General features: G+C 43.2%; 1 protein-coding gene across 4 annotated transcripts in view; it reads left to right on the top strand.

Moving 5' to 3' along the window:
* LOC132894566 (kelch-like protein 29) overlaps window positions 1-23,882 on the top strand; it is a 291,177-nt gene that overhangs the window by 245,169 nt on the left and 22,126 nt on the right. For 3 of the 4 annotated variants that reach the window (XM_060934564.1, XM_060934563.1, XM_060934561.1), the window contains one exon: window positions 23,206-23,399. In XM_060934564.1, coding sequence (XP_060790547.1) covers window positions 23,206-23,399 — 194 coding nt within the window. Of the gene's footprint in view, window positions 1-23,205; window positions 23,400-23,882 lie in introns of those variants that run through there. The other variant, XR_009655658.1, reaches the window with a different exon arrangement.

Below are 23,882 nucleotides of genomic sequence, written 5' to 3'. Positions count from 1 at the left end.
ATCTTCCGCTTTCGGTCTCTCAACACAGCTCCCAGCAACTTCTTTCAGACGCTCAGCAGAGCTTTGGGAATTGCGTATTGAACAGATACAGCAAAGGCAGACCCAAACATTTTTAGCAGTTTTCTTAATTGAAAGTCTCTTCCCCCACTTGCTGTTCAAACGAGCTTGTCTCGCCTCCACTGTAGTATCTCTCCTCTCAGTGGACTGTGGTGTGTTGGTTGGAACGCAGCTTGTGTTTAATAGTGGCTCTTGCTACCTCCTGCTCTGCAGGGCTTCTGCCTCAGCCAACATCAATAAACTGTTGCCTCTAGGTATGGCCGAAAAATTGGCTGTCTCCTCTAAAAACACCATATTTATTTAAGGAAATGCTCGGCCTTTGATTGTGTTCCAGCAAAACTCTCAACTGACTAAGTATTACAGATACCCATCCGGCTGTAAAGGCTTTAGGCATTGACACATAGTGAGCCAGCGGTGTGTAAAGGCTATCCATTAAGTGTACAAGAAACAGCCCAAGCTGCCAAAAATGGAGAGATAAGACTTTCAAGGATTCTGCATTCGGCATGAATCCATACAGTACTGGGCAAATGTCTTAGGCACATGTAAAGAAGTGCTGTAGACCAAAAATGGCTTAAAAAAATAATGAAATTAAATTAGATTAGATTAGATACAACTTTATTGATCCCTTTGGGTGGGTTCCCTCAGGGAAATTAAGATTCCAGCAGCATCATTACAGATAAACAGAGAAAATAAATAGAGAAAACTTCTAGATAAATTAAAATAAATTATTTACATATACAAATATAAAAAGAATAAGATATGGGGAAGGGGGGGAAGGAGGGAGAAAAAAAAGGGAGGCGGCGGCAGGAGAGATATTGCACTTTATATTGCACATTATATTGCACGTTGTCCGGTATTGCTTATTGTTAGGCTAGGCTACTGCTCCTTCCCGTCCTCTGTCCTCCTGTTACCCCTCCTCCCCCCCAAAGAGGAGTTGTACAGTCTGATGGCGTGAGGGACAAAGGAGTTTTTGAGTCTGTTCGTCCTGCACTTGGGAAGGAGCATTTTGTCACTAAACAGGCTCCTCTGGTTGCTGATGACGGTGTGCAGAGGGTGACTGGCATCGTCCATGATGTTCAATAGTTTGTCCATAGACCTCTTCTCTGCCACCGTCACCAGAGAGTCCAGCTTCATGCCGACCACAGAGCCGGCCCGTCTGATCAGTTTGTCCAGCCTGGATGTGTCCTTCTTGGATGTGCTGCCCCCCCAGCACACCACGGTGTAAAACAGGACACTGGCGACCACAGACTGATAGAACATCCACAGGAGTTTCCTGCAGATGTTAAAGGACCGTAGCCTCCTAAGGAAGTACTGTATAGCCTGCTCTGTCCCTTCCTGTATAAGTGTTTGGTGTTGCAAGTCCAGTCCAGCTTGCTGTCCAGCCACAGCCTGAGGTACTTGTAGGAATCCACAGCCTCCACCTCGACTCCCTCGATCAGAACTGGTTGTGACCTTGGTCTGGACCTCCCAAAGTCAATGACCAGCTCCTTGGTCTTCGAGGTGTTGAGCTGCAGATGGTTCCTGTTGCACCACACAGCAAAGTCCCTCACCAGGCTCCTATACTTCTCCTCTCTGTCGTCACTGATACACCCAACGATGGCTGTATCATCGGCAAACTTCTGAATGTGACACAGCTCCGAGTTGTAGCAGAAGTCCACGGTGTACAGGGTGAAGAGAAGAGGGGCCAGCACCATGCCCTGGGGTGCTCCGGTGCTGCTAATCACAGTGTCAGACGTGATGTCCTTCAGCCTGACGTACTGCGGCCTGTCAGTGAGGTAGCTGGAGATCCAGGTGACCAGGCAGGTGTCCACTCGCATCCTGTTCAATTTGTCCTGAAGCAATAGGGGCTGGATGGTGTTGAAGGCACTTGAGAAGTCCAAGAAGAGGATCCTCACTGTGCCATTTCCCTTATCCAGATGCGAGTGGGCTCGGTGTAGCAGGTAGAGGATGGCATCTTCCACACCGACACCTGCCCGGTACACAAACTGCAGACAGTCCTAGGCATGCTGTACCTGGGGTCTGAGGAGGCTGAGGAAGAGCCGCTCCAACGTCTTCATCAGATGTGAAGTGAGTGCCACCGGTCGGAAGTCGTTCAGCTCGCTGGGCCGATTCTTTTTGGGAACTGGAACGATACATGATGATGTCTTCCAGAGGGTTGGCACTCTCCCCAGCTGCAGGCTGAGGTTGAAGATGTGTTGGAGTGGTTCACCCAGTTCAGCAGCACAGGTCTTCAGTAGTCGTGGACACACCTTGTCCAGGCCTGCTGCTTTCCTGGGGTGAAGCTTCCTCAGTTGACCTCTGACCTGGTCTGCAGTAATGCATGAAGGAGTCTGTGTTGAGGTGGGGGAGGAGGGGGTGGAGGGGGCTGCTGTGATGACTGGGCGGAGGTGTGTTGAGGGAAGAAGGAGAGATAGCTGCAGTGAGGGAGAGGGTGGGGGGGACGTGGGCTGGTTGAACTGATTGAAAAAGTCAGTCAACTCATTCACCCTCTCCACTGTCCCCTCAACGACTCTGGTCTTTGTATTGTGGCCTGTGATGGTTTTCATACCTTCCCAGACCTCCCTCATGCTGTTCTCCTTCAGCTTCTGCTCCACCTTTCTCCTGTAGCTGTCCTTAGCTTCCCTCATGCAGCATTTTACCTCCTGCTGTGCTGCTTTCGTTGCCTACCTATCCCTGCTCCTGAAGGTGGCCTTCTTCCTGTTGAGGACAGCTTTGACTTCTTGTGTTACCCATGGCTTGTTATTAGGGTAACACTGTACAGTCTTAGCGGGGGAGAGCACGTCTGCACAGAAGTTAAGGTAATCCGTCAGACAGTGTGTCAGCCCCTCTATGTCCTCACAGTGTGGGCTAAGCAGCACATCCCAGTCCGTGATGTCATAACAGTCCCTGAGGGCATCTTCCATTTCAGGGGACCACCTCCTGATGGAGCTAGTTGTTGCAGGCTGCCTCTGAACCAGGGGGGTGTACTTCGGCTGTAGAAGAACCAGGTTGTGGTCAGACTTCCCTAGTGGGGGGAGGGTTGTGACTCTGTATGCATCCCTCACATTAGCATACAGCAAGTCAATTGTCCTGTTGTTCCTTGTTGGACAATCCACAGCCTGGTAAAAAGCAGCCAAAGTAGAGTCCAAAGTAGCATGATTAAAGTCCCCAGAAATGGTGATAAATGCTTCAGGGTGCTGTGTCTGCAGCTTTGCTGTGACAGAGTGAATCCTCTCACATGCAGCGGCTGCGTCTGCCCTTGGAGGGATGTAAACACAGATGATCACGTGACTGAACTCCCTCAGCAGATAATATGACCGCAGGCTAACGGCTAGCAGCTCCAAGTCCGGGCAACATAAAACTGTCTTTACGGAGATATGTCCCGGGTTACACCAGCAATTGTTAACATAAATGATGAGACTCCCACCTTTGCTTTTCCCGCATGTGTTAGTGTCTGTCAGCTCTCACAGCAGTGAGTCCCCGCAGGTCCACGTTAGCATCCGGTACAAGGTGTGTTAGCCATGTCTCCGTAAGGATAAATAAGCTGCTCTCCCGGTAAATCCGCTGGTTGTTCAGAGCGGAAAGCTCATCAACTTTATTCGGCAGCGAGTTCACATTCCCCATGATAACGGAGGGAATGGATGGTTTGTAGTGCCGCTGGTTGTCTGCTAGCCTAGCCTTTAGCTTAGCTCCAGCTTTGCAGCCCCTGGGTTTCCTCCTCAGCTCCACCGGGATGGGGTGTCATATCCCGGCTCGTCCCATTGTTTTCAGGGTCAGCAGCTCCTCTCTTGAATAAGTGAGAAAACTGGCTCCTGGTTGCGTGTTAAAGTTAAATATATCCATGTTATATAGTAAAACACACTATGTCTTCGTAAGAAGAGCAGAAAAGTAAAAAAAAAAAAAAGGTGGGAAAAAAAGAGGTTTAAAGAGCTAAAAACTACAGACCTACTGGAGAGGCAGCCATATCACACAGTGCCCATACATTTCAACATTAAAAGATACTATAAACAGTAGTAAGCCATAATAAATAAAACAAAGTCAATATTTGGTATGAGACGACCCTTTGCTTTAAAAAAATAGTAGTCTCAGGTCCAATGAGTGCAGTTTTATAAGGAAATGAGCTGTCGGTTTTACTGAGCATCTTGGAGAACCAGCCACAGTTCTTCTGGACACTGAATGTCACACTTGCTTCTTAATTTTGCACCAAAACCCAGTCGCCTTCATTATGTTTTCTTTTTTTAATCTGGAAAGTGCTTTCTTATGTAATATGCTGCTCAGATACAATTTTTTTTTCTGTAACATTTAATTTTGTGCTGGAAAACGAACGTTTGGACTCTAAAGTGTTTTTGTACTGACTCAGTAATGTAGAAGGCATAAAATAGAAATCTATAACAAAGTTTGTATTAAAAAAAAAAAAATATATATATATATATATATATATATATATATATATATATATATATATATAATCTCATTATCTCTAGCTGCTTTATCCTGTTCTACAGGGTCGCAGGCAAGCTGGAGCCTATCCCAGCTGACTACGGGCGAAAGGCAGAGTACACCCTGGACAAGTCGCCAGGTCATCACAGGGCTGACACATAGACACAGACAACCATTCACACTCACATTCACACCTACGGTCAATTTAGAGCCACCAGTTAACCTAACCTGCATGTCTTTGGACTGTGGGGGAAACCGGAGCACCCGGAGGAAACCCACGCGGACACAGGGAGAACATGCAAACTCCGCACAGAAAGGCCTTCACTGGCCACGGGGCTCGAACCCGGACCTTCTTGCTGTGAGGCGAAAGCGCTACACCATCGTGCCACCCACATATATATATGAGATGCCTAAGACTTTTGCACAGCTCCAATATTTGACAGTTTACAGTTGTGGTTAGAAGTTTACATACACTCATCATGGGCATGAACGTCATGGTAATTTTGGGTTGTTAATGATCTCCTTGAACTGTTCTTCTTCCAGGGTGGAACGATTGTACAGTGTACATCTTTAATGACTTCAGAAAACAAGAATTGAGTGCACAAGTTTGAATTTATTTTGGATTTTCTCTAATCCACACAGGGTCAAAATTATTTATACAGGCTCAAATATATACATACAGTACATTCACTTAAATCTGTTAATAAGTGGTGCTGAAGGTTCTACAGTGTCTTTTAACTTGACAAGACCAAGGCCTATTAACTTCTCATTAGTGATCATGATTGACCACATCTGGTAGTTTCTCTTTGCCAGTATAAAAAGGATTTGTTTGACAGCACTCATTGGATTGACCAAGACTCAGAACCATGGGAAAGTCCAAGGAACTCAGTGAAGATCTAAGAAGGAGAGTTGTAAATTTACACAAGTTGGGAAAGTCTCTTGGAACCATTTCTAAACAACTGTAGATTCCAAGATCATCAGTTCAAACAATTGTACGCAAGTACAAGTTATTCAGATGCGTCACCACTTTGCCAAGGTCTGGAAGAAGACCCAAACTGTCACCTTCAGATGAGAGGAAATTGGTTAGGATGTTCAGGAACAACCCAGGAACCACCAAGGCTCAAGCCTGCCATGAACTGGAAACTGCTGGAACACCAGCGTTACTGTTGACAGTGGAGCGAGTTTTACATATCCATGGACTGAGAGGGTGCTGACCAAGAAAGAAGCCCCTGCTCCAAAATCAACACCTTCAAGCTCGATTGAAACTTGCAGCTGCCCACATGGACAAGCCAAATGCCTTCTGGAGAAAACTTTTATGGTCAGACGAGACAAAGATTGCGCTATTTGGTCACAATGACGAGAGGTATGTTTGGAGGAGTAAAGGTGAGGCTTTCAAACCTAAGAACACTGTACCAACTGTCCAGCATGGTGGTAGCATCATGCTCTGGGGCTGTTTTGCTGCCAGTGGTACTGGTCCATTGCACAAAGTGGATGGAATAATGAAGAAGGAGGACTACCTCCAAATTCTTCAACTTCACTTCAAATCAACAGTTAGACAGTTGAAACTTGGACACAGTTGGGTGTTCCAACAGGACAATGATCCCAAACACGCATCAAAACTGGTTTTGGAATGGATAAAGCAGGCTAACATTAAGCTTCTGGAATGGCCTTCTGAAAGCCCCGACCTCAACCCTATTGAAAATTTGTGGACTACTCTTAAAAGCCAGGTCTATGCCAGGAAACCAACCAATTTAAAGGAACTCTACCAATTCTGCCAAGAAGAGTGGTCAAATATCCAGCCAGAGTTATGCCAGAAGCTTGCTCATGGCTACCAAAAGCATCTAGTCGAGGCACGACTTACTAAGGGACATTTAACCTAATATTAGTGGGGGTGTATGTATATATTTGAGCCTGTATGTATAATTTTGACCCTGTGTCGATTAAAGAAAATCCAAAATAAATTCAAACTTGTGCACTCAATTCTTGTTTTTTGGAGTTATTAAAGATTTAGAGTACAACCATTCCACCCTGGAAAAAGAACAGCTCAAAGAAATCATTGTGGAGTGGAGGCCTCCGTCAGTTGTAGTCAACTATGGGCACGTCTCATCAGTTGCTGTTGGAACATCTTCAATGGTGGCTTAAAAGCCCAATCCTGGACTGGCAGGCACCGTTGCAAATGTCAAGTCAAGTTTATTTGTATAGCGCTTTTAACAATAAACATTGTCACAACGCAGCTTTACAGAATTTGAACGACTTTAAACATGAGCTAATTTTATCCCTAATCTATCCCCAATGAGCAAGCCTGTGGCGACGGTGGCAAGGAAAAACTCCCTCAGATGACATGAGGAAGAAACCTCGAGAGGAACCAGACTCAAAAGGGAACCCATCCTCATTTGGGCAACAACGGACAACATGACTATAACATTAACAGTTTTAACATGAAGTCAGTTTCGTTGATGTTATAAACTTTTCACTGATGGAAACTTGAGTGCAAAACTGTTCATGACAACTGCAGTCCTAAAGTTAGCAAGTCAACTGTAGTCCTCAGCCATAAGAGCATTACTGTAAGTGTCCAGAGCGTCCTCCAGGTGTGACTTTCAACTGTCCACATGGGGCCGTCCTCCACAAGAGCGATGTGATGAGACTCCAACCAGACACAGGGCACCAGGATGGATCAGGCAGGTCCGAGGAGCAGAAGAGGTCAGCATCTCGATCCCAGGACCGACATATAACTCAGAGGGACAGATTGGGGGGGTATGACCAATGTCACCTGAATAAGTAGGAACAGTATACATATTGCACTGAGTACAAGCAGGGACTCCAGCAACTACCTATGACAGCATAACTAAAAGGGGAGAGCCAGAAGGTAACACAGGCATGAGGGAGCCCCGGGACATAAAGCAGCCAGCCACTCCACTGTCAACAAACTCGAGTGAGCAAGCAAGTGGGGGACTGACAGCATCCATACATGTTGCAGACAAAGGTGGCATTAGTGCGTGGGGTTATACGCCTTTCTTTCCTTCGGGCCCGCTTGTCCACAGCAGCATTAGTGAGCTTTTATTCACCAAGTATGGTTTGCTGTTTCACTGCACCCCTCCAATTGCTGTGGTCAGCCGCAAGCTCTTCCCAGGAGTTTGTCGATGTCCAAAGGCTTCAGGTCCCTCTTGCAGACATCCTTGTATCACAGTTGGGGGCGACCATTGTTCCTTTTGCCAGCCACGAGTTCACCATAGAGGATGTCCTTTGGTATGCAACCATCCTCTATGTGCTGTATGTGACCCAGCCAACGCAGGCGGCATTGCCTGAGAAGGGTAACCATGCTTGGGAGACCAGCTTGAGACAGGACCTCTGTGTTTGGCACCTTATCTTGCCAGCTGATGTTCAGAATGCGGCGAAAGTAGCGTAGGTGAAAGGAATTCAGTTTCTTCTCCTGCTAAAGAAATCATTAACAGCCCAAAATTACAACCCCGATTCCAAAAAAGTTGGGACAAAGTACAAATTGTAAATAAAAACAGAATGCAATAATTTACAAATCTCAAAAACTGATATTGTATTCACAATAGAACATAGACAACATATCAGATGTCGAAAGTGAGACATTTTGAAATTTCATGCCAAATATTGGCTCATTTGAAATTTCATGACAGCAACACATCTCAAAAAAGTTGGGACGGGGCAATAAGAGGCTGGAAAAGTTAAAGGTACAAAAAAGGAACAGCTGGAGGACCAAATTGCAACTCATTAGGTCAATTGGCAATAGGTCATTAACATGACTGGGTATAAAAAGAGCATCTTGGAGTGGCAGCGTCTCTCAGAAGTAAAGATAGGAAGAGGATCACCAATCCCCCTAATTCTGCGCCGACAAATAGTGGAGCAATATCAGAAAGGAGTTCGACAGTGTAAAATTGCAAAGAGTTTGAACATATCATCATCTACAGTGCATAATATCATCAAAAGATTTAGAGAATCTGGAAGAATCTCTGTGCGTAAGGGTCAAGGTCGGAAAACCATACTGGGTGCCCGTGATCTTCGGGCCCTTAGACGGCACTGCATCACATACAGGCATGCTTCTGTATTGGAAATCACAAAATGGGCTCAGGAATATTTCCAGAGAACATTATCTGTGAACACAATTCACCGTGCCATCCGCCGTTGCCAGCTAAAACTCTATAGTTCAAAGAAGAAGCTGTATCTAAACATGATCCAGAAGCGCAGACGTCTTCTCTGGGCCAAGGCTCATTTAAAATGGACTGTGGCAAAGTGGAAAACTGTTCTGTGGTCAGACGAATCAAAATTTGAAGTTCTTTATGGAAATCAGGGCCGCCGTGCCATTCGGACTAAAGAGGAGAGAAGGACGACCCAAGTTGTTATCAGCGCTCAGTTCAGAAGCCTGCATCTCTGATGGTATGGGGTTGCATTAGTGCGTGTGGCATGGGCAACTTACACATCTGGAAAGGCACCATCAATGCTGAAAGGTATATCCAGGTTCTAGAGCAACATATGCTTCCGTCCAGACGACGTCTCTTTCAGGGAAGACCTTGCATTTTCCAACATGACAATGCCAAACCACATACTGCATCAATTACAGCATCATGGCTGTGTAGAAGAAGGGTCCGGGTACTGAACTGGCCGGCCTGCAGTCCAGATCTTTCACCCATAGAAAACATTTGGTGCATCATAAAACGGAAGATACGACAAAAACGACCTAAGACAGTTGAGCAAGTAGAATCCTACATTAGACAAGAATGGGTTAACATTCCTATCCCTAAACTTGAGCAACTTGTCTCCTCAGTCCCCCGACGTTTACAGACTGTTGTAAAGAGAAAAGGGGATGTCTCACAGTGGTAAACATGGCCTTGTCCCAACTTTTTTGAGATGTGTTGTTGTCATGAAATTTAAAATCACCTAATTTTTCTCTTTAAATGATACATTTTCTCAGTTTAAACATTTGATATGTCATCTATGTTCTATTCTGAATAAAATATGGAATTTTGAAACTTCCACATCATTGCATTCCGTTTTTATTTATAATTTGTACTTTGTCCCAACTTTTTTGGAATCGGGGTTGTACCATGACATTCATGCCCATGATGAGTGTATGTAAACTTCTAACCACAACTGTACATAAAACAGGATATGCTTCCTCTCTCGTGAATATAGATTTCAGTGATTTAAAGTACAACTATGGAGAAATTGTACATATCCATTAGACTAATCACACCATGATTATAACCTGTCTTATGCTCGTTGGAAGACAATGATTTACTCATAGTCATCATCATGTGTTTTCAACGCATACTACGGCTTCTTTTCCCGCTGTACGACTATACTGTAATTATCATAATCCCACTACCGAATGTCGCCCAGATGATGATGGCTTTCCATCTGTGTCTGGTTCCTCTCGAGGTTTCTTTCTTATTCTGTCTCAGGGAGGTTTCCTTGCCACTGTCGCCTCAGGCTTGTTCATTAGGGATCTAAATCTACATCCCATCTGATTTGTGGGAGTGGCCCTCGTTAAAAATGCCAAACCATTAACCATAATTGACCATTCAGATCAGTACTGAAGTTCTGTATGTTAAGTAGAGTCTAGCATGGTAGGTATAATATCTTTACGCTTTTACTGGTTTTGACGAAGATGCAGTTATCATTCTGTTCTTAATGAAGGGATTTATGGATTAAGTCTGTCTAGTGGAAATTTATTAAAATGCTCTGTTGACTTTCCGTAATGCGAATGTTCACTTTGAGTGCCTTCGGTCAATAACATCAGCTTAATGTCCTGACCTTTTACGAAACTGCCCTCAAACTGAAGTGTTTGGACTTTTTTTTTCCTCCCCCATTTGTTTTCAGTTAATAAACTTCCCTGAACGTTTAGTAATTATGTACTGCATCAACACAGAATTAACCATGGTTGAAATAGTTTTTAGTTCTTTTTTTTTTTTCCTCTCCCAGATACTACAGTGCTGGGTGAAACTTTAATGAACATCCTGGGGCGTTACCTTCAGAGAGAGACTCACGTATCACAAACATTCTCAAAAAACAAGAGCAGATCAATAGGTGTCCAGTCCCTTTGGGAGATGTCAATATTCAGACGTGGACTGTGAGACAGATGAAAGAGACCAACATCTGTCTTGATGTATTTAAAAAAAAAAAAAGTAAACAGGACACATATCATGGGTTCATTTAGGAAATTACTGTTGCATCATTCCCATGGTCCAATAAGAGGAAAGAACAGATCACTATGGGGTGTGTTCAGAGATGGTACAGTTAGGTCCATAAATATTTGGACAGAGATAACATTTTTCTAATTTTGGTTCTGTACATTACCACAATGGATTTTGAACAAAACAATTCAGATGCAGCTGAAGTTCAGACTTTCAGCTTTAATTCAGTGGGTTGAACAAAATGATTGCATAAAAATGTGAGGAACTAAAGCATTTTTTAAACACAATCCTTTCATTTCAGGGGCTCAAAAGTAATTGGACAAATTAAATAATTGTAAATAAAATGTTCATTTCTAATACTTGGTTGAAAACCCTTTGTTAGCAATGACTGCCTGAAGTCTTGAACTCATGGACATCACCAGACGCTGTGTTTCCTCTTTTTTAATGCTCTGCCAGGCCTTTACTGCAGCGGTTTTCAGTTGCTGTTTGTTTGTGGGCCTTTCTGTCTGAAGTTTAGTCTTTAACAAGTGAAATGCATGCTCAATTGGGTTGAGATCAGGTGACTGACTTGGCCATTCAAGAATATTCCACTTCTTTGCTTTAATAAACTCCTGGGTTGCTTTGGCTCTATGTTTTGGGTCATTGTTCATCTGTATTATGAAACACCGACCAATCAGTTTGGCTGCATTTGGCTGGATTTGAGCACACAGTATGTCTCTGAATACCTCAGAATTCATCCGGCTGCTTCTGTCCTGTGTCACATCATCAATAAACACTAGTGACCCAGTGCCACTGGCAGCCATGCATGCCCAAGCCATCACACTACCTCCGCCGTGTTTTACAGATGATGTGGTATGCTTTGGATCATGAGCTGTACCACGCCTTCGCCATACTTTTTTCTTTCCATCGTTCTGGTACAGGTTGATCTTGGTTTCATCTGTCCAAAGAATGTTCTTCCAGAACTGTCCTGGCTTTTTTAGATGCTTTTTAGCAAAGTCCAATCTAGTCTTTTTATTCTTGAGGCTTATGAGTGGTTTGCACCGTGCAGTGAACCCTCTGTATTTACTTTCATGCAGTCTTCTCTTTATGGTAGATTTGGATATTGATACACCTACCTCCTGGAGAGTGTTGTTCACTTGGTTGGCTGTTGTGAAGGGGTTTCTCTTCACCATGGAAATTATTCTGTGATCATCCACCACTGTTGTCTTCTGTGGGCGTCTAGGTCTTTTTGCATTGATGAGTTCACCAGTTCTTTCTTTCTTTCTTTCTTTCTTTCTTTCTTTCTTTCTTTCTCTCTCTCTCTCTCTCTCTCTCTCTCTCTCTCAGGATGTACCAAACTGTAGATTTTGCCACTCCTAATATTGTAGCAATTTCTCGGATGGTTTTTTTTTCTGTTTTCACAGCTTAAGGATGGCTTGTTTCACCTGCATGGAGAACTCCTTTGACCGCATGTTTTCTTCACAGCAAAATCTTCCAAATGCAAGCACCACACCTCAAATCAATTACAGGCCTTTTATCTGCTTAATTGAGAATGACATAACGAAGGAATTGCCCAAACCTGCCCATGAAATAGCCTTTGAGTCAATTGTCCAATTACTTTTGGTCCCTTTAAAAACAGGGTGGCACATGTTAAGGAGCTGAAACTCCTAAACCCTTCATCCAATTTTAATGTGGAGACCCTCAAATGAAAGCTGAAAGTCTGGACTTTATGTCCATGTCCATTAAATAACTATAACTTAAATATGTTTCAGTAAACAGGTAAAAAAACAAAATTTGTGTCAGTGTCCAAATATATATGGACCTAACTGTATATTAAGTTCAGTAGTTGCATCCAGATTTAGTCAGATAATACTCTCCGTATTCAGACAGCTTACACGGTGTTTATGTGGATTTTCCGGGTGGTCTATTCAGAGTACTACAACTATCTCAGCATAGTTCTCGCCTCTGAGGTTGCCAGATTTTTGTTAAGAAAGGATGCAAGATTTGTTTTTTTCATTTCCATTTTTTTCATCTAAAGAGCCATCTTTAAACACAAGTAACATGCCTTTAAGCCTGAAAAAAATGGGGGATAGAAAATGCAGACTGAAGTACTTCACAACTTTTTTTTTTGTTGTTGTTGTTGTCGTCAAATGTAGTATGAGACAATTTAAAAATAAAAAGATTAATTAATAGTTATTCCACGAAATTGATTCGTACATGAGCTGATAGCGGAGTTGGCTATAAGCCATGTACGATGAGAATGAGTGGAATAACTGTTTTATTCTATCCACATTCACTGGATTTTGAGAAACGGAGCATCTCATCTCATTATCTCTAGCTGCTTTATCCTGTTCTACAGGGTCGCAGGCAAGCTGGAGCCTATCCCAGCTGACTACGGGCGAAAGGCGGGGTACACCCTGAACAAGTCGCCAGGTCATCACAGGGCTGACACATAGACACAGACAACCATTCACACTCACATTCACACCTACGGTCAATTTAGAGTCACCAGTTAACCTAACCTGCATGTCTTTGGACTGTGGGGGAAACCGGAGCACCCGGAGGAAACCCACGCAGACACGGGGAGAACATGCAAACTCCACACAGAAAGGCCCTCGCCGGCCACGGGCTCAAACCCGGACCTTCTTGCTGTGAGATGACAGCGCTAACCACTACACCACCGTGCCGCCCCAGAAACGGAGCATTTTTATTTTAATTGTTTTCCAAATTCGATAAATACAAATTTTATACAAAACATCAGACAGAATCATTTCCGCTTAGAATGTAAACAAATCGGCGAAATGACAGTAGCAGTTTGTGAAAAATGCTATAATAATAATTCTTGAAAAATTAATAAAAAATACGTTCTTACCATGGGTGGCACAGTGGTGTAGTGGTTAGCGCTGGCACCTCACAGCAAGAAGGTCCTGATTTCAAGCCCAGCGGCTGACGAGGGCCTTTCTGTGTGGAGTTTGCATGTTCTCCCCGTGTCCGCGTGGGTTTCCTCCGGGTGCTCCGGTTTCCCCCACAGTCCAAAGACATGCAGGTTAGGTTAACTGGTGACTCTAAATTGACCGTAGGTGTGAATGTGAGTGTGAATGGTTGTCTGTGTCTATGTGTCAGCCCTGTGATGACCTGGCGACTTGTCCAGGGTGTACCCCGCCTTTCGCCCGTAGTCAGCTGGGATAGACTCCAGCTTGCCTGCGACCCTGTAGAGCAGGATAAAGCGGCTAGAGATAATGCGATATGACAAAGATTCAAATAAACATATAATATCATATCAAATCTAATAATATGAATCGTCTGACTGTAGTTGGAATAGCAGTAATCACTGCTCTGTCTTTTTTAACAAGACTTCCGCCCTGATTATTCCATCCTTATCTTATAACACTTGATCCTGCACATTTTCACCACTAAAAATATTTATTAAATGTTTTATAATGCGTGCTGACAGTTAATATTGCAGTTACTATCAAACTGTCAGAGAGTGGCACTAGACTTAATACTGTTCATTGCTCGAGCTGATACTGTGCACGAAATACTGTACCAGTTTGGGTTTATGCTCAGATGCATGCCTCTGTCTTGGCTCACATTTCGCATACAACTGTCTGATTAGTGTGCAAGTTCAAAGGTGGGTCTGAGGTGTGAATACAGATGTGCAAGTTTCGATATTAACTCCTCATTACATGTGCATAATTCAACTATGAATATAGAATAGACAAATCCTTGATGCAGAAAGCGGTCAGAGTTTGTGTGCAGTCAGAGCTGCTGTTTTTTAGAGAGTTGGTTGATAGTGGCTGGTGTGTGTGTGTGTGTGTGTGTGTAATAGTGCTCAGCATGTACACCCTACATGACTCCCTAATCTGTTCTGTGGATGGATGGACAGCACTATGCCCCTTTAATGATGCCAAAGGGCCTGCAGGTCAGCAGCCCTCACTACCCACGAAGCAATTGCGCAATAAAACTACTAAATCAGTGTGTTGGAGCACAATATACAAATCCTATTAGACCAGGAACGATTTATGACATCTGTAGGCAAGCCCTCTTCCTCCTCCTCTTCTTCCTCATGTTTTTCCCATGACTGTCTGGGTTGTCAAGGTGCCCTCCTTTTTCCCAGACAAATAAAGTCTCTATCTCTCGCTAACACTCTCTCTCTCTCTCTCTCTCTCTCTCTCTGCTTTAGGAAGACTGCTCAGGAAATTAGTTTGTTTATTGAGCATTTTGTATGGCAACCATGGCCTAGTTTTGAGACTGTGTTGCCCGTAACGTGAAGGTGAAGGTGGTTGGTGTGAGGAGATAAGTAATGGCATGAGTGCTGCTCCTCCACTTGGGTGGGATTAGTCAATGAGCTGGATCATTGCTTTCTTTCCACTCTGACTCTTCCTCTTGAAGTTTATTTCCCTCTTTTTGCTGACGTTGCTGATGGCCACATTGTGTAGGAGACATGCTAATATCTACTTATGCACGGATGCTGCCAAAGAAACTGATACATATACCACAACAGGGCATAACGATGTCACTGCATTTGTTCATTTAATGGTCAACATCAGCTTTCAGTACCTGGCCACAGTGCAGACGGACAGTAGCATGTCTTGGATCATGGGTAAGATTGGGAAAGACAATTTTACTCCTGTTTACTAAAAACAATTTATTTGCCATTGATGCTTATTGAATCTGCAAGGATCTTATTGGGGTTTTGTCTCAGGCAGTGGGAAGAGATTTAATTAATTTAGAGTACTATTAGGCTGATCCATTTTATAATTAAAACTCAATGCATATTAGAGAGATTCTCTCCAAGTGTATCAGAGTTCTCCCTGAGTAATTTCTCCAGGGAAGTTAGCATGGATGGATGGTTAAGGCTTTTTAAGAGGCTTTTTATGGTCACTGAGATATTATTACTGCCGCTGGCTCAAAAAAGATGGAAGAAACCTGAGATAAAGATATGCGAATGTAACTGTCAGGGATTTGGCCACACTTGCCACAAGGAGTGTTGATGAGATGAAAGGCTGACATGCCAGCAGGCCCACTGTGTAGTGATCATCTCCCCAGATACCTGACACAGTGCCTGACCCATACAACGTTACCATAGACCCCATAATCCACCCCCCACCCCCACCCCAGCTGTCTTGGCTGGCAGTCGTGTAGACGTCTTGAAGTGCTTGTTTAATGTTTCATGCTGGTAACAAAGATGGGGGGCATGTTTCCCTTGGGGACAGCCAATCAAGAATCACGCAACTGTGCAGTCCTTCATCCTGAAGAGGAACCAGCATGGGGACACTTGTCACTTCAACATGAGACACATACTTCTCTCCTCCTTTGAGTTACATACATGGTTAACTTAAAACTGACAGTTCAAGAGATCTTGGTGTTTAGTTTCAGCTTCAGAAGCTCTGTCAATGTCTTAAAATCTTTGTTTGATATCCCCTGCTGGTAAAGGGGTGGGGTGGGGTTGTACATGTGATGTTATGAAGTGTCTCATATTTTTGTACCCTTTTCTCATCACAAGTTTCGGGATCCAGGATCTTGGGGGGGGGACTTGACAGAAAAAAAACCCTGAATGTTAAATGCTTTTTGAAGGAAAATACAGTCAAGCCAGAAAGTCTGCACACCCCTTTCATCTTCTCCACGTTTTATTACATTACAGATTTGTTCTACAATAGATTGAGTTCATTTTTTGTCACAAAATAGCCCATAATGACAAAGTAAAAGCAGGTTTTTAGAAATTTTGTGCTAATTTATTAAAAATCTAAATGTAAAATATCATATGTACACAAGTGTGCACACCCTTTGATATGACACCCAGAAGTGAGCTAAGGTGCATTTTGTTTCCACTGATACTGCTTGAGATGTTTCTACAACTTAATTGGAGTCCACCTGTGGTAAATTCAATTGACTGGACATGATTGGAGATTGCCAACACCTGCCTATATAAGGTCTCACAGTTGACAGTGCATGTCAGCGCAAACTCCAAGCCATGGGGTCAAAGGAATTATCTGCAGACCTCAGAAACAGGCTTGTGTCAAGGCATAGATCTGGAGAAGGGTACAAAAAATTGCTGCAGCTTTACAGGTTCCAAAGAGCACAGTGACCACAATCATTTTGTAAATGGAAACAGTTTGGAACCACCAAGAATCTTCCTAGACCTGGCCGCCCGGCCAAACTGAGCGATCGGGGAAGACAGGCCTTGGCCAGGGAGATGAGTAGGAACCCGAGGGTCACTCTGACAGAGCTCCAGCGTATCCTTGTGGAGATGGGAGAACCTTTCAGAAGATCAACTATCCAGGCAGCACTCTATAAATCAGGCTTTTATGGTAGAGCGGCCAGACAGAAGCCACTCCTTAGTAAAAGGCACATGACCACCCGCTTGGAGGTTGCAAAAAGGCACCTAGAGGACTCTCAAACCATGAGAAACAAGATTCTCTGGTCTGATGAAACCAAAATTGAACTTTTTGGCCTGAATACCAAGCATCATGTCTGGAGGAAAAAAGGCACCGCTCATCACCTGGCTAATGCCATCCCTACAGTGAGGCATGGCAGTGGCAGCATCATGATGTGAGGATGTTTTTCAGCAGCAGGAATGGGGTGACGACTCCTGATAGAGGGAAAGATGAATGCAGCTAAGTACACCGAGGTCCTTGAAGAAAACCTGCTCCAGAGCGCTCTGGACCTCAGACTGGACCACAGCCAAGAGAACAAAGGAGTGGCTTCGGAGAAAGGCCATGAATGTCCTTGAGTGGCCCAGCCAGAGCCCAGACCTGAATCCAATTGAACATCTGTGGAAGGAGCTGAAAATGGCTGTGTACCGATGCTCCCCATCCAACCTGACGGAGCTTGCAAGGATATGCCAAGAGGAATGGGTAAAAATGTCCAGAAACAAGTGTGCCAAGCTCGTAGCTTCTTTCCCAAGACGCCTTGAAGCTGTAATTCCTGCCAAAGGTGCATCAACCAAGTATTAGGCTAAGGGTGTGTACAGATATGTAACCCGTAAATAACCTATTTTTGTCAGTAAAATAAAATTGCATATTTTCTAAAATCCTGCTTTCGCTTTGTCATTATGGGCTATTTTGTGTAGAATTTTGTGACAAAAAATTAGCTCTATCTATTGTAGAATAAGTCTGTAACATAATAAAATGTGGAGAAGGTGAAAAGGGCGTGCAGACTTTACGGCTTGACTGTACATTGAAAAGGGTTCCACAATCTCATCTCATCTCATTATCTCTAGCCGCTTTATCCTTCTACAGGGTCACAGGCAAGCTGGAGCCTATCCCAGCTGACTACGGGCAAAAGGCGGGGTACACCCTGGACAAGTCGCCAGGTCATCACAGGGCTGACACATAGACACAGACAACCATTCACACTCACATTCACACCTACGGTCAATTTAGAGTCACCAGTTAACCTAACCTGCATGTCTTTGGACTGTGGGGGAAACCAGAGCACCCGGAGGAAACCCACGCGGACAACATGCAAACTCCACACAGAAAGGCCCTCGCCGGCCATGGGGCTCGAACCCGGACCTTCTTGCTGTGAGGTGACAGCGCTAACCACCACACCACCGTGCCGCCCGGTTCCACAATCATGTCTTGAAAAGTTTTTCATGAGGAATGGGTTAAAGACATGGTCTTGCATGTTACAGACATGCTCCTGAAAGGATTATTTCATTGTCAGTCAAACGGCTTCTTTTTGTGGAAATTTGTGGGTCTTGGAAATTATTGAGAAGAAGTGTACCTGACTTGTGTGAATACTAGTTATTAAGAGAAGCCACATGATGCTTAACTGATGATAAGAAGATGGTGAGTAATTTTCCTCCAACCAGCCTCATTTTGAAACTGCCATGATTAAAAATTAATGAAAAGTCAGAGATGATGTTTTGCTAGTTCTTGGACTGTTAATTCAGACCTTTGAACTGGTGCACATGCTTGATTTTTGTAATTCATTCGAAACTACGGATAATCTACTGATTAGAACCACCGTCACCCTGTAAAAAAAAGCATAATAATAATAATAATTGGCTTTATTTATAATTTTTCTTTTTAACAACAAGCTGTAGGGGGAAAATGTAGCAAAAAAAAGAAAAACAACCTCCAAGCCCTTATTTCACATAATTAGTTCCTTCCACTGCACTGTAAAACTTCCATTAAACAGCGACAGAAGTCAACTGATAACACACTCCCTCTGTGTAATTAATGGCCTCAGCCATGTGCTGCTGAGCTGACAATGAAACTGTGCTGCTCAGAATGGGCACCAAGGGAGAGGCTGGAGCATTGCATTTACAAGCCATCTGCTTTCAGTTCACCGTTAGCTCTGTTTGACGATCCGCTGTTTGCAGCCAGTGTTGACGGTTCCCGTTGCATGAATTCTGTCACTTTGGCTCGCTTGGCTAATTTGAGTGTTGGTGTAGCTGGGGTTTGATCTGCATGTTTACAGTAGGCTGTTTCTCTACATCATCAGTGATCATACACGTCTAAGATGTTCTGTAGATAAAGTTGGCTCATCTGCAAACTTTCCCAAAACTGAGTTGCCTGCACATCTATTAAGTCTGATAACAGTCTGAGTGTGTGTGTGTGTGTGTGTGTGAGAGAGAGAGAGAGCACAGCTCAGTCCCACTCCCTGCTCAATTTTCACTTTTCTAACAGGCAGTCGCCTCAGTCAGCCCAGCACTCCCCATTGGCCCTCTTCCAGCATTGAGTGCATGATCTTGGTTTAGAATCTGGGTTGCTCAGCCCTTCAATCACAGCCCTGTCTTGTATCGGATTACACAGTCCACACATAACATCCGCTTTGACCTGTGGGTTTATGCCATTGGATTAGATAAGGAGCAACCAGAGTGAAATTTAATGATGTTACCTTGTGGGCTCAGACACCAGCAGTGCCTATTCCTGTATTTTTTGGCATTTAAATGACCTCGAAATGGTTGCAGGTGCATTCATTTTTGCCTACAGCAAGGCAAGGATAGGACTAAATCTCATGGGTTGAGAGAACTGATTCGATTCTGATTGATAGGCTTAAATGTCTTCTTACTGCATTTTCTTATCTGTTTACTGGCAAATGATGGTGTGTAATGGAATAAATGTCTTTACTCATGAAACTGGCGAAGTAAAATGTCTGCACATGACATGGTTAGTTCAGTCTTATTTTAAAAAAAATCAGAACATATTTAAATAACATTGGCTGGCTTTTTTTCCGTGGTATATCAGATATATTCCGTTCAGCTAGCACAATATTGAACGATTTGAATATTATTATTATTATACATACACATTCGATGGAACAATTATAGATTTTACAAAGCGTTAAGAACAGGGGGGGTAACTTACCAATATCCAATGCTGATTCTGATCCAATGTAATTCAATGTTCTGTCAATCCAGTGTACATGTACGTCTTCCGCGTTTAACGACGCAAACGTGGCGGCCATGTTTGTTTGCAAATTGTCACAGTCGCTCGTTAGTGCGGAAGTTTTACATGCAAGACGTATCTTATGGCATTTTCAATTCACTGCGACAGTTTACTCTGGATGCCACCAGCGAACAAAGAAATGCTTCTGCGCATGCACAGCAGAAAACTTTCTCACTGGATATTCGCATCAGCTCCGACATGTGACGTCATGTTGTCCTGACAACGTCAGCTCCGATGTGTGATGTCACGTTGTCTTGACAACCATGCAGTATTGTAAACCATCTTCAACACTCATTCTTATATCGCATGGCTGTGGTATAAGTGTCAATACAAGATCGCTTAGTTTTCTGTTTTTAATGGCAAACATTTTAAATAAGTTAATAATTTTGAAGAAGAGTCTATTAGTTTCAGTATAATTAAATAATAATGGCTGGCGTTGAGTGGTATATCAAATGTATTCTATTCAGCTAGCATGATACTGAACGAGCCAAAGACAAGTAGCTGAATGGAATATATTTGATAGACCACAAAAAAAGCCAACCAATATTATTATTATTATTATTATTATTATTATTATTATTATTATTACTACACATTCCTTTCGGGTGTTCAATGCATTTTTCTCTTTCAAAATTCTCTCAAAATATTCCATATTTAACAAAGCAAACCTGGCAGCCATGTTTGTTTACACATTGTCCCAGTCGCTCGCTAGCGCAGAAGTTTTACGTCTCTGACATATGACATCATGTTGTCTTGACAACCATGCAATATTGTAACCCATATACAGCGCTCATTCTCCTTTGGATAGAGTGACGTAATACATGTAGGATAAGCGATATGCTAACAATATTGCATGCTATCAAACCAAATGAATGAAACCCGCTAGAAGGGAATAGAACACGTTTTTATTCCATCGAAAAAGTGTCCTGTATGTATAATAATAATTTACAATAGACACCCACGGTGTTTACCAAAGGTCCACCTCGTGAACAGATTTTAAGTGAGGAATAAGAAAAAAACTTGCTGTGATGCTGTTATGTCCCAAAGGAAGGTGATTATTTTCATACAGCATCATGTCATAAAGTTTTCTTTCTATTATACCACAGTATTTAGCAAATTTTTACATTTTAATATTCAATATTGACACAGGCGGCACGGTGGTGTAGTGGTTCGCGCTGTCGCCTCACAGCAAGAAGGTCCGGGTTCGAGCCCCGTGGCCGGCGAGGGCCTTGCTGTGCGGAGTTTGCATGTTCTCCCCGTGTCTGCGTGGGTTTCCTCCGGGTGCTCCGGTTTCCCCCACAGTCCAAAGACATGCAGGTTAGGCTAACTGGTGACTCTAAATTGAGCGTAGGTGTGAATGTGAGTGTGAATGGTTGTCTGTGTCTATGTGTCAGCCCTGTGATGACCTGGCGACTTGTCCAGGGTGTACCCCGCCTTTCACCCGTAGTCAGCTGGGATAGGCTCCAGCTTGCCTGCGACCCTGTAGAACAGGATAAAGCGGCTACAGATAATGAGATGAGATGAGATGAATATTGACACATCTGTAGTTACATTTAATATTGTGGAACACCCACAAGACAAGTACCTTTTATCACTTATAGCAAGTGTAAACTGTCCTTCCCTTACCAGGCTGTCTTTTTTTCTCTTTTTTGAATTTTGTAAGATGAAAGAAATGTACACGAAATATACAGCGTGTCACATACTACCGAGAAACACTGAGAAATCCTTTGTCCTGAAGACTTTCCTATGGCAGAAAATTTACTTCCGAAGCACCGACACTGAAGATGCTTTATATAAATGTTAAATAAACATCTACTTAGGAAAACTTCACTTTATGAATAATGAATAGACCGTATACATACGTTGTTACTATTGAAATGATTGCTTTACTATATACTTGTGATTTGAAATACAGCCAGTGCTGCTGTCCGAGCCACTCTTATAGAAGACTAATCAGCATCATCTTAGCAGTAAGATTTGCAAATTCAACAGCGCTGTGATATAAAATCATATCTCATCTTGTCTCATTATCTCTAGCCGCTTTATCCTGTTCTACAGGGTCGCAGGCAAGCTGGAGCCTATCCCAGCTGACTACGGGCGAAAGGCGGGGTACACCCTGGACAAGTCGCCAGGTCATCACAGGGCTGACACGTAGACACAGACAACCATTCACACTCACATTCACACCTACGGTCAATTTAGAGTCACCAGTTAACCTAACCTGCATGTCTTTGGACTGTGGGGGAAACCGGAGCACCCGGAGGAAACCCACGCGGACACGGGGAGAACATGCAAACTCCGCACAGAAAGGCCCTCACCGGCCACGGGGCTCGAACCCGGACCTTCTTGCTGTGAGGCGACAGCGCTAACCACTACACCACCGTGCCGCCCATAAAATCATATATTAAATGGATTTTCTTTCATATTTTGTTACACACGATGTGCATTCTTACATATTTTCTTTACCTAATCCTAAAGCACAACTGGCATTAACACGGTTAAAAGAGAACTGAAGTCATTTTTAAACTTGCTTTATTTCTTAATTAACGTGTTATTCAGTTACGTTTTCGGTTTTAGTAACCTTTAATCGTGACTCGTATTGGCATCTAATTGCAATTAAATATTATACTTATCGGCCTATTCGGTTTTTAGCCATGTTGAATTTAATTCGTTTGGTCCACGGCAGGCGTCGCTTATCCGCACAATCTTCACGAGACTTCGAAACGTGAAGTGTCAGCCAGGTGTCAGTGCCGCCATTTTGAAAACTGTTTTCCAAACGAAATATTGCACAAAAACGAGTTTAAATGAAGATTACTGCCTGCATTTTTCAAACTTTCCTGATTTGCTATCGAAACAAACAAAACTTCCGGCTTGATTACATCAGCATTCGAAAGAGGGCGCGTGCGTCTTTTGACAACGTTGGCAGATGTCGGTCACTTTGATTTCCGCTGTACGTTTTACTTCCGTCCTACGACGTCTCGCACAGGTCTCAACGAATCTCGTTTACGGCCATTGCTTTGACATATGGACTGATATATTACAGAGCATATTTCACTCATAACTTGCTATAGCAGCGACAAAATAGCGATCAAAAATGCATTCCGATATTTAATAAAATGAGATAAATAGAATTTTGATCATAAAAAATTTGCCTTCAGTTCTCCTTTAAACGTAGTATGTTCTATGTCTAGGTATGATACTATCACAAACCAGTGGGAGACAGTGTCACCTTTGCCGAAGCCAGTGCATTCTGCAGCAGCGACAGTGTGTCGGGGGAAGATCTACGTGTTCGGAGGGGTAAACGAGGCTGGACGCTCGGCTGGGGTCCTGCAGTCTTATGTGCCTCATACCAATGCGTGGAGTTTCATAGAATCCCCGATGATAGGTAAGATTCTTTTGTTGTTCTGCCTGCTTTTTTTTTTTATTTTTCCCTAAATTTGTCTGTAGGCACTTTTTTTCTAAATACCTCATTTCTGGCAAACATGAATTATGAACTCGTTTAGCAATACAGATGAAGAGGTGTTATTACAAGAGGTTAAAATGAGATTAATGTGAAGCTTGTTTATTTTTACCTTGTGTAACCTCAATCTCAGCTCTAACTCAGCACTCAGTGTCAGATTTCTTACTGAAAGAACAGGGGGTGGATTTACAGTGATCCAGAGAGAAGTAATGCTCTGAGGAACATCTGCACAGACAGGTCATCAGGTGCAATGAAGGTGTTCACTGACAAAAATGAAAGGTTGCTCCTGGCAATTAGAGAAAAATAATAGTGGAAATAAAAAAAACAAACAACGTGAAAACTTCATGACCCCGTTTGCTTGAATACGTTTTGTCTTTCCATTTTTTTTTTTTTATGGGTCTGGATGTT

This window comes from Neoarius graeffei, chromosome 11, assembly GCF_027579695.1.
Source record: "Neoarius graeffei isolate fNeoGra1 chromosome 11, fNeoGra1.pri, whole genome shotgun sequence".
NCBI classification, from domain to species: Eukaryota; Metazoa; Chordata; class Actinopteri; order Siluriformes; family Ariidae; genus Neoarius; species Neoarius graeffei.
This window is presented reverse-complemented; position numbering and strand designations above follow the sequence as displayed.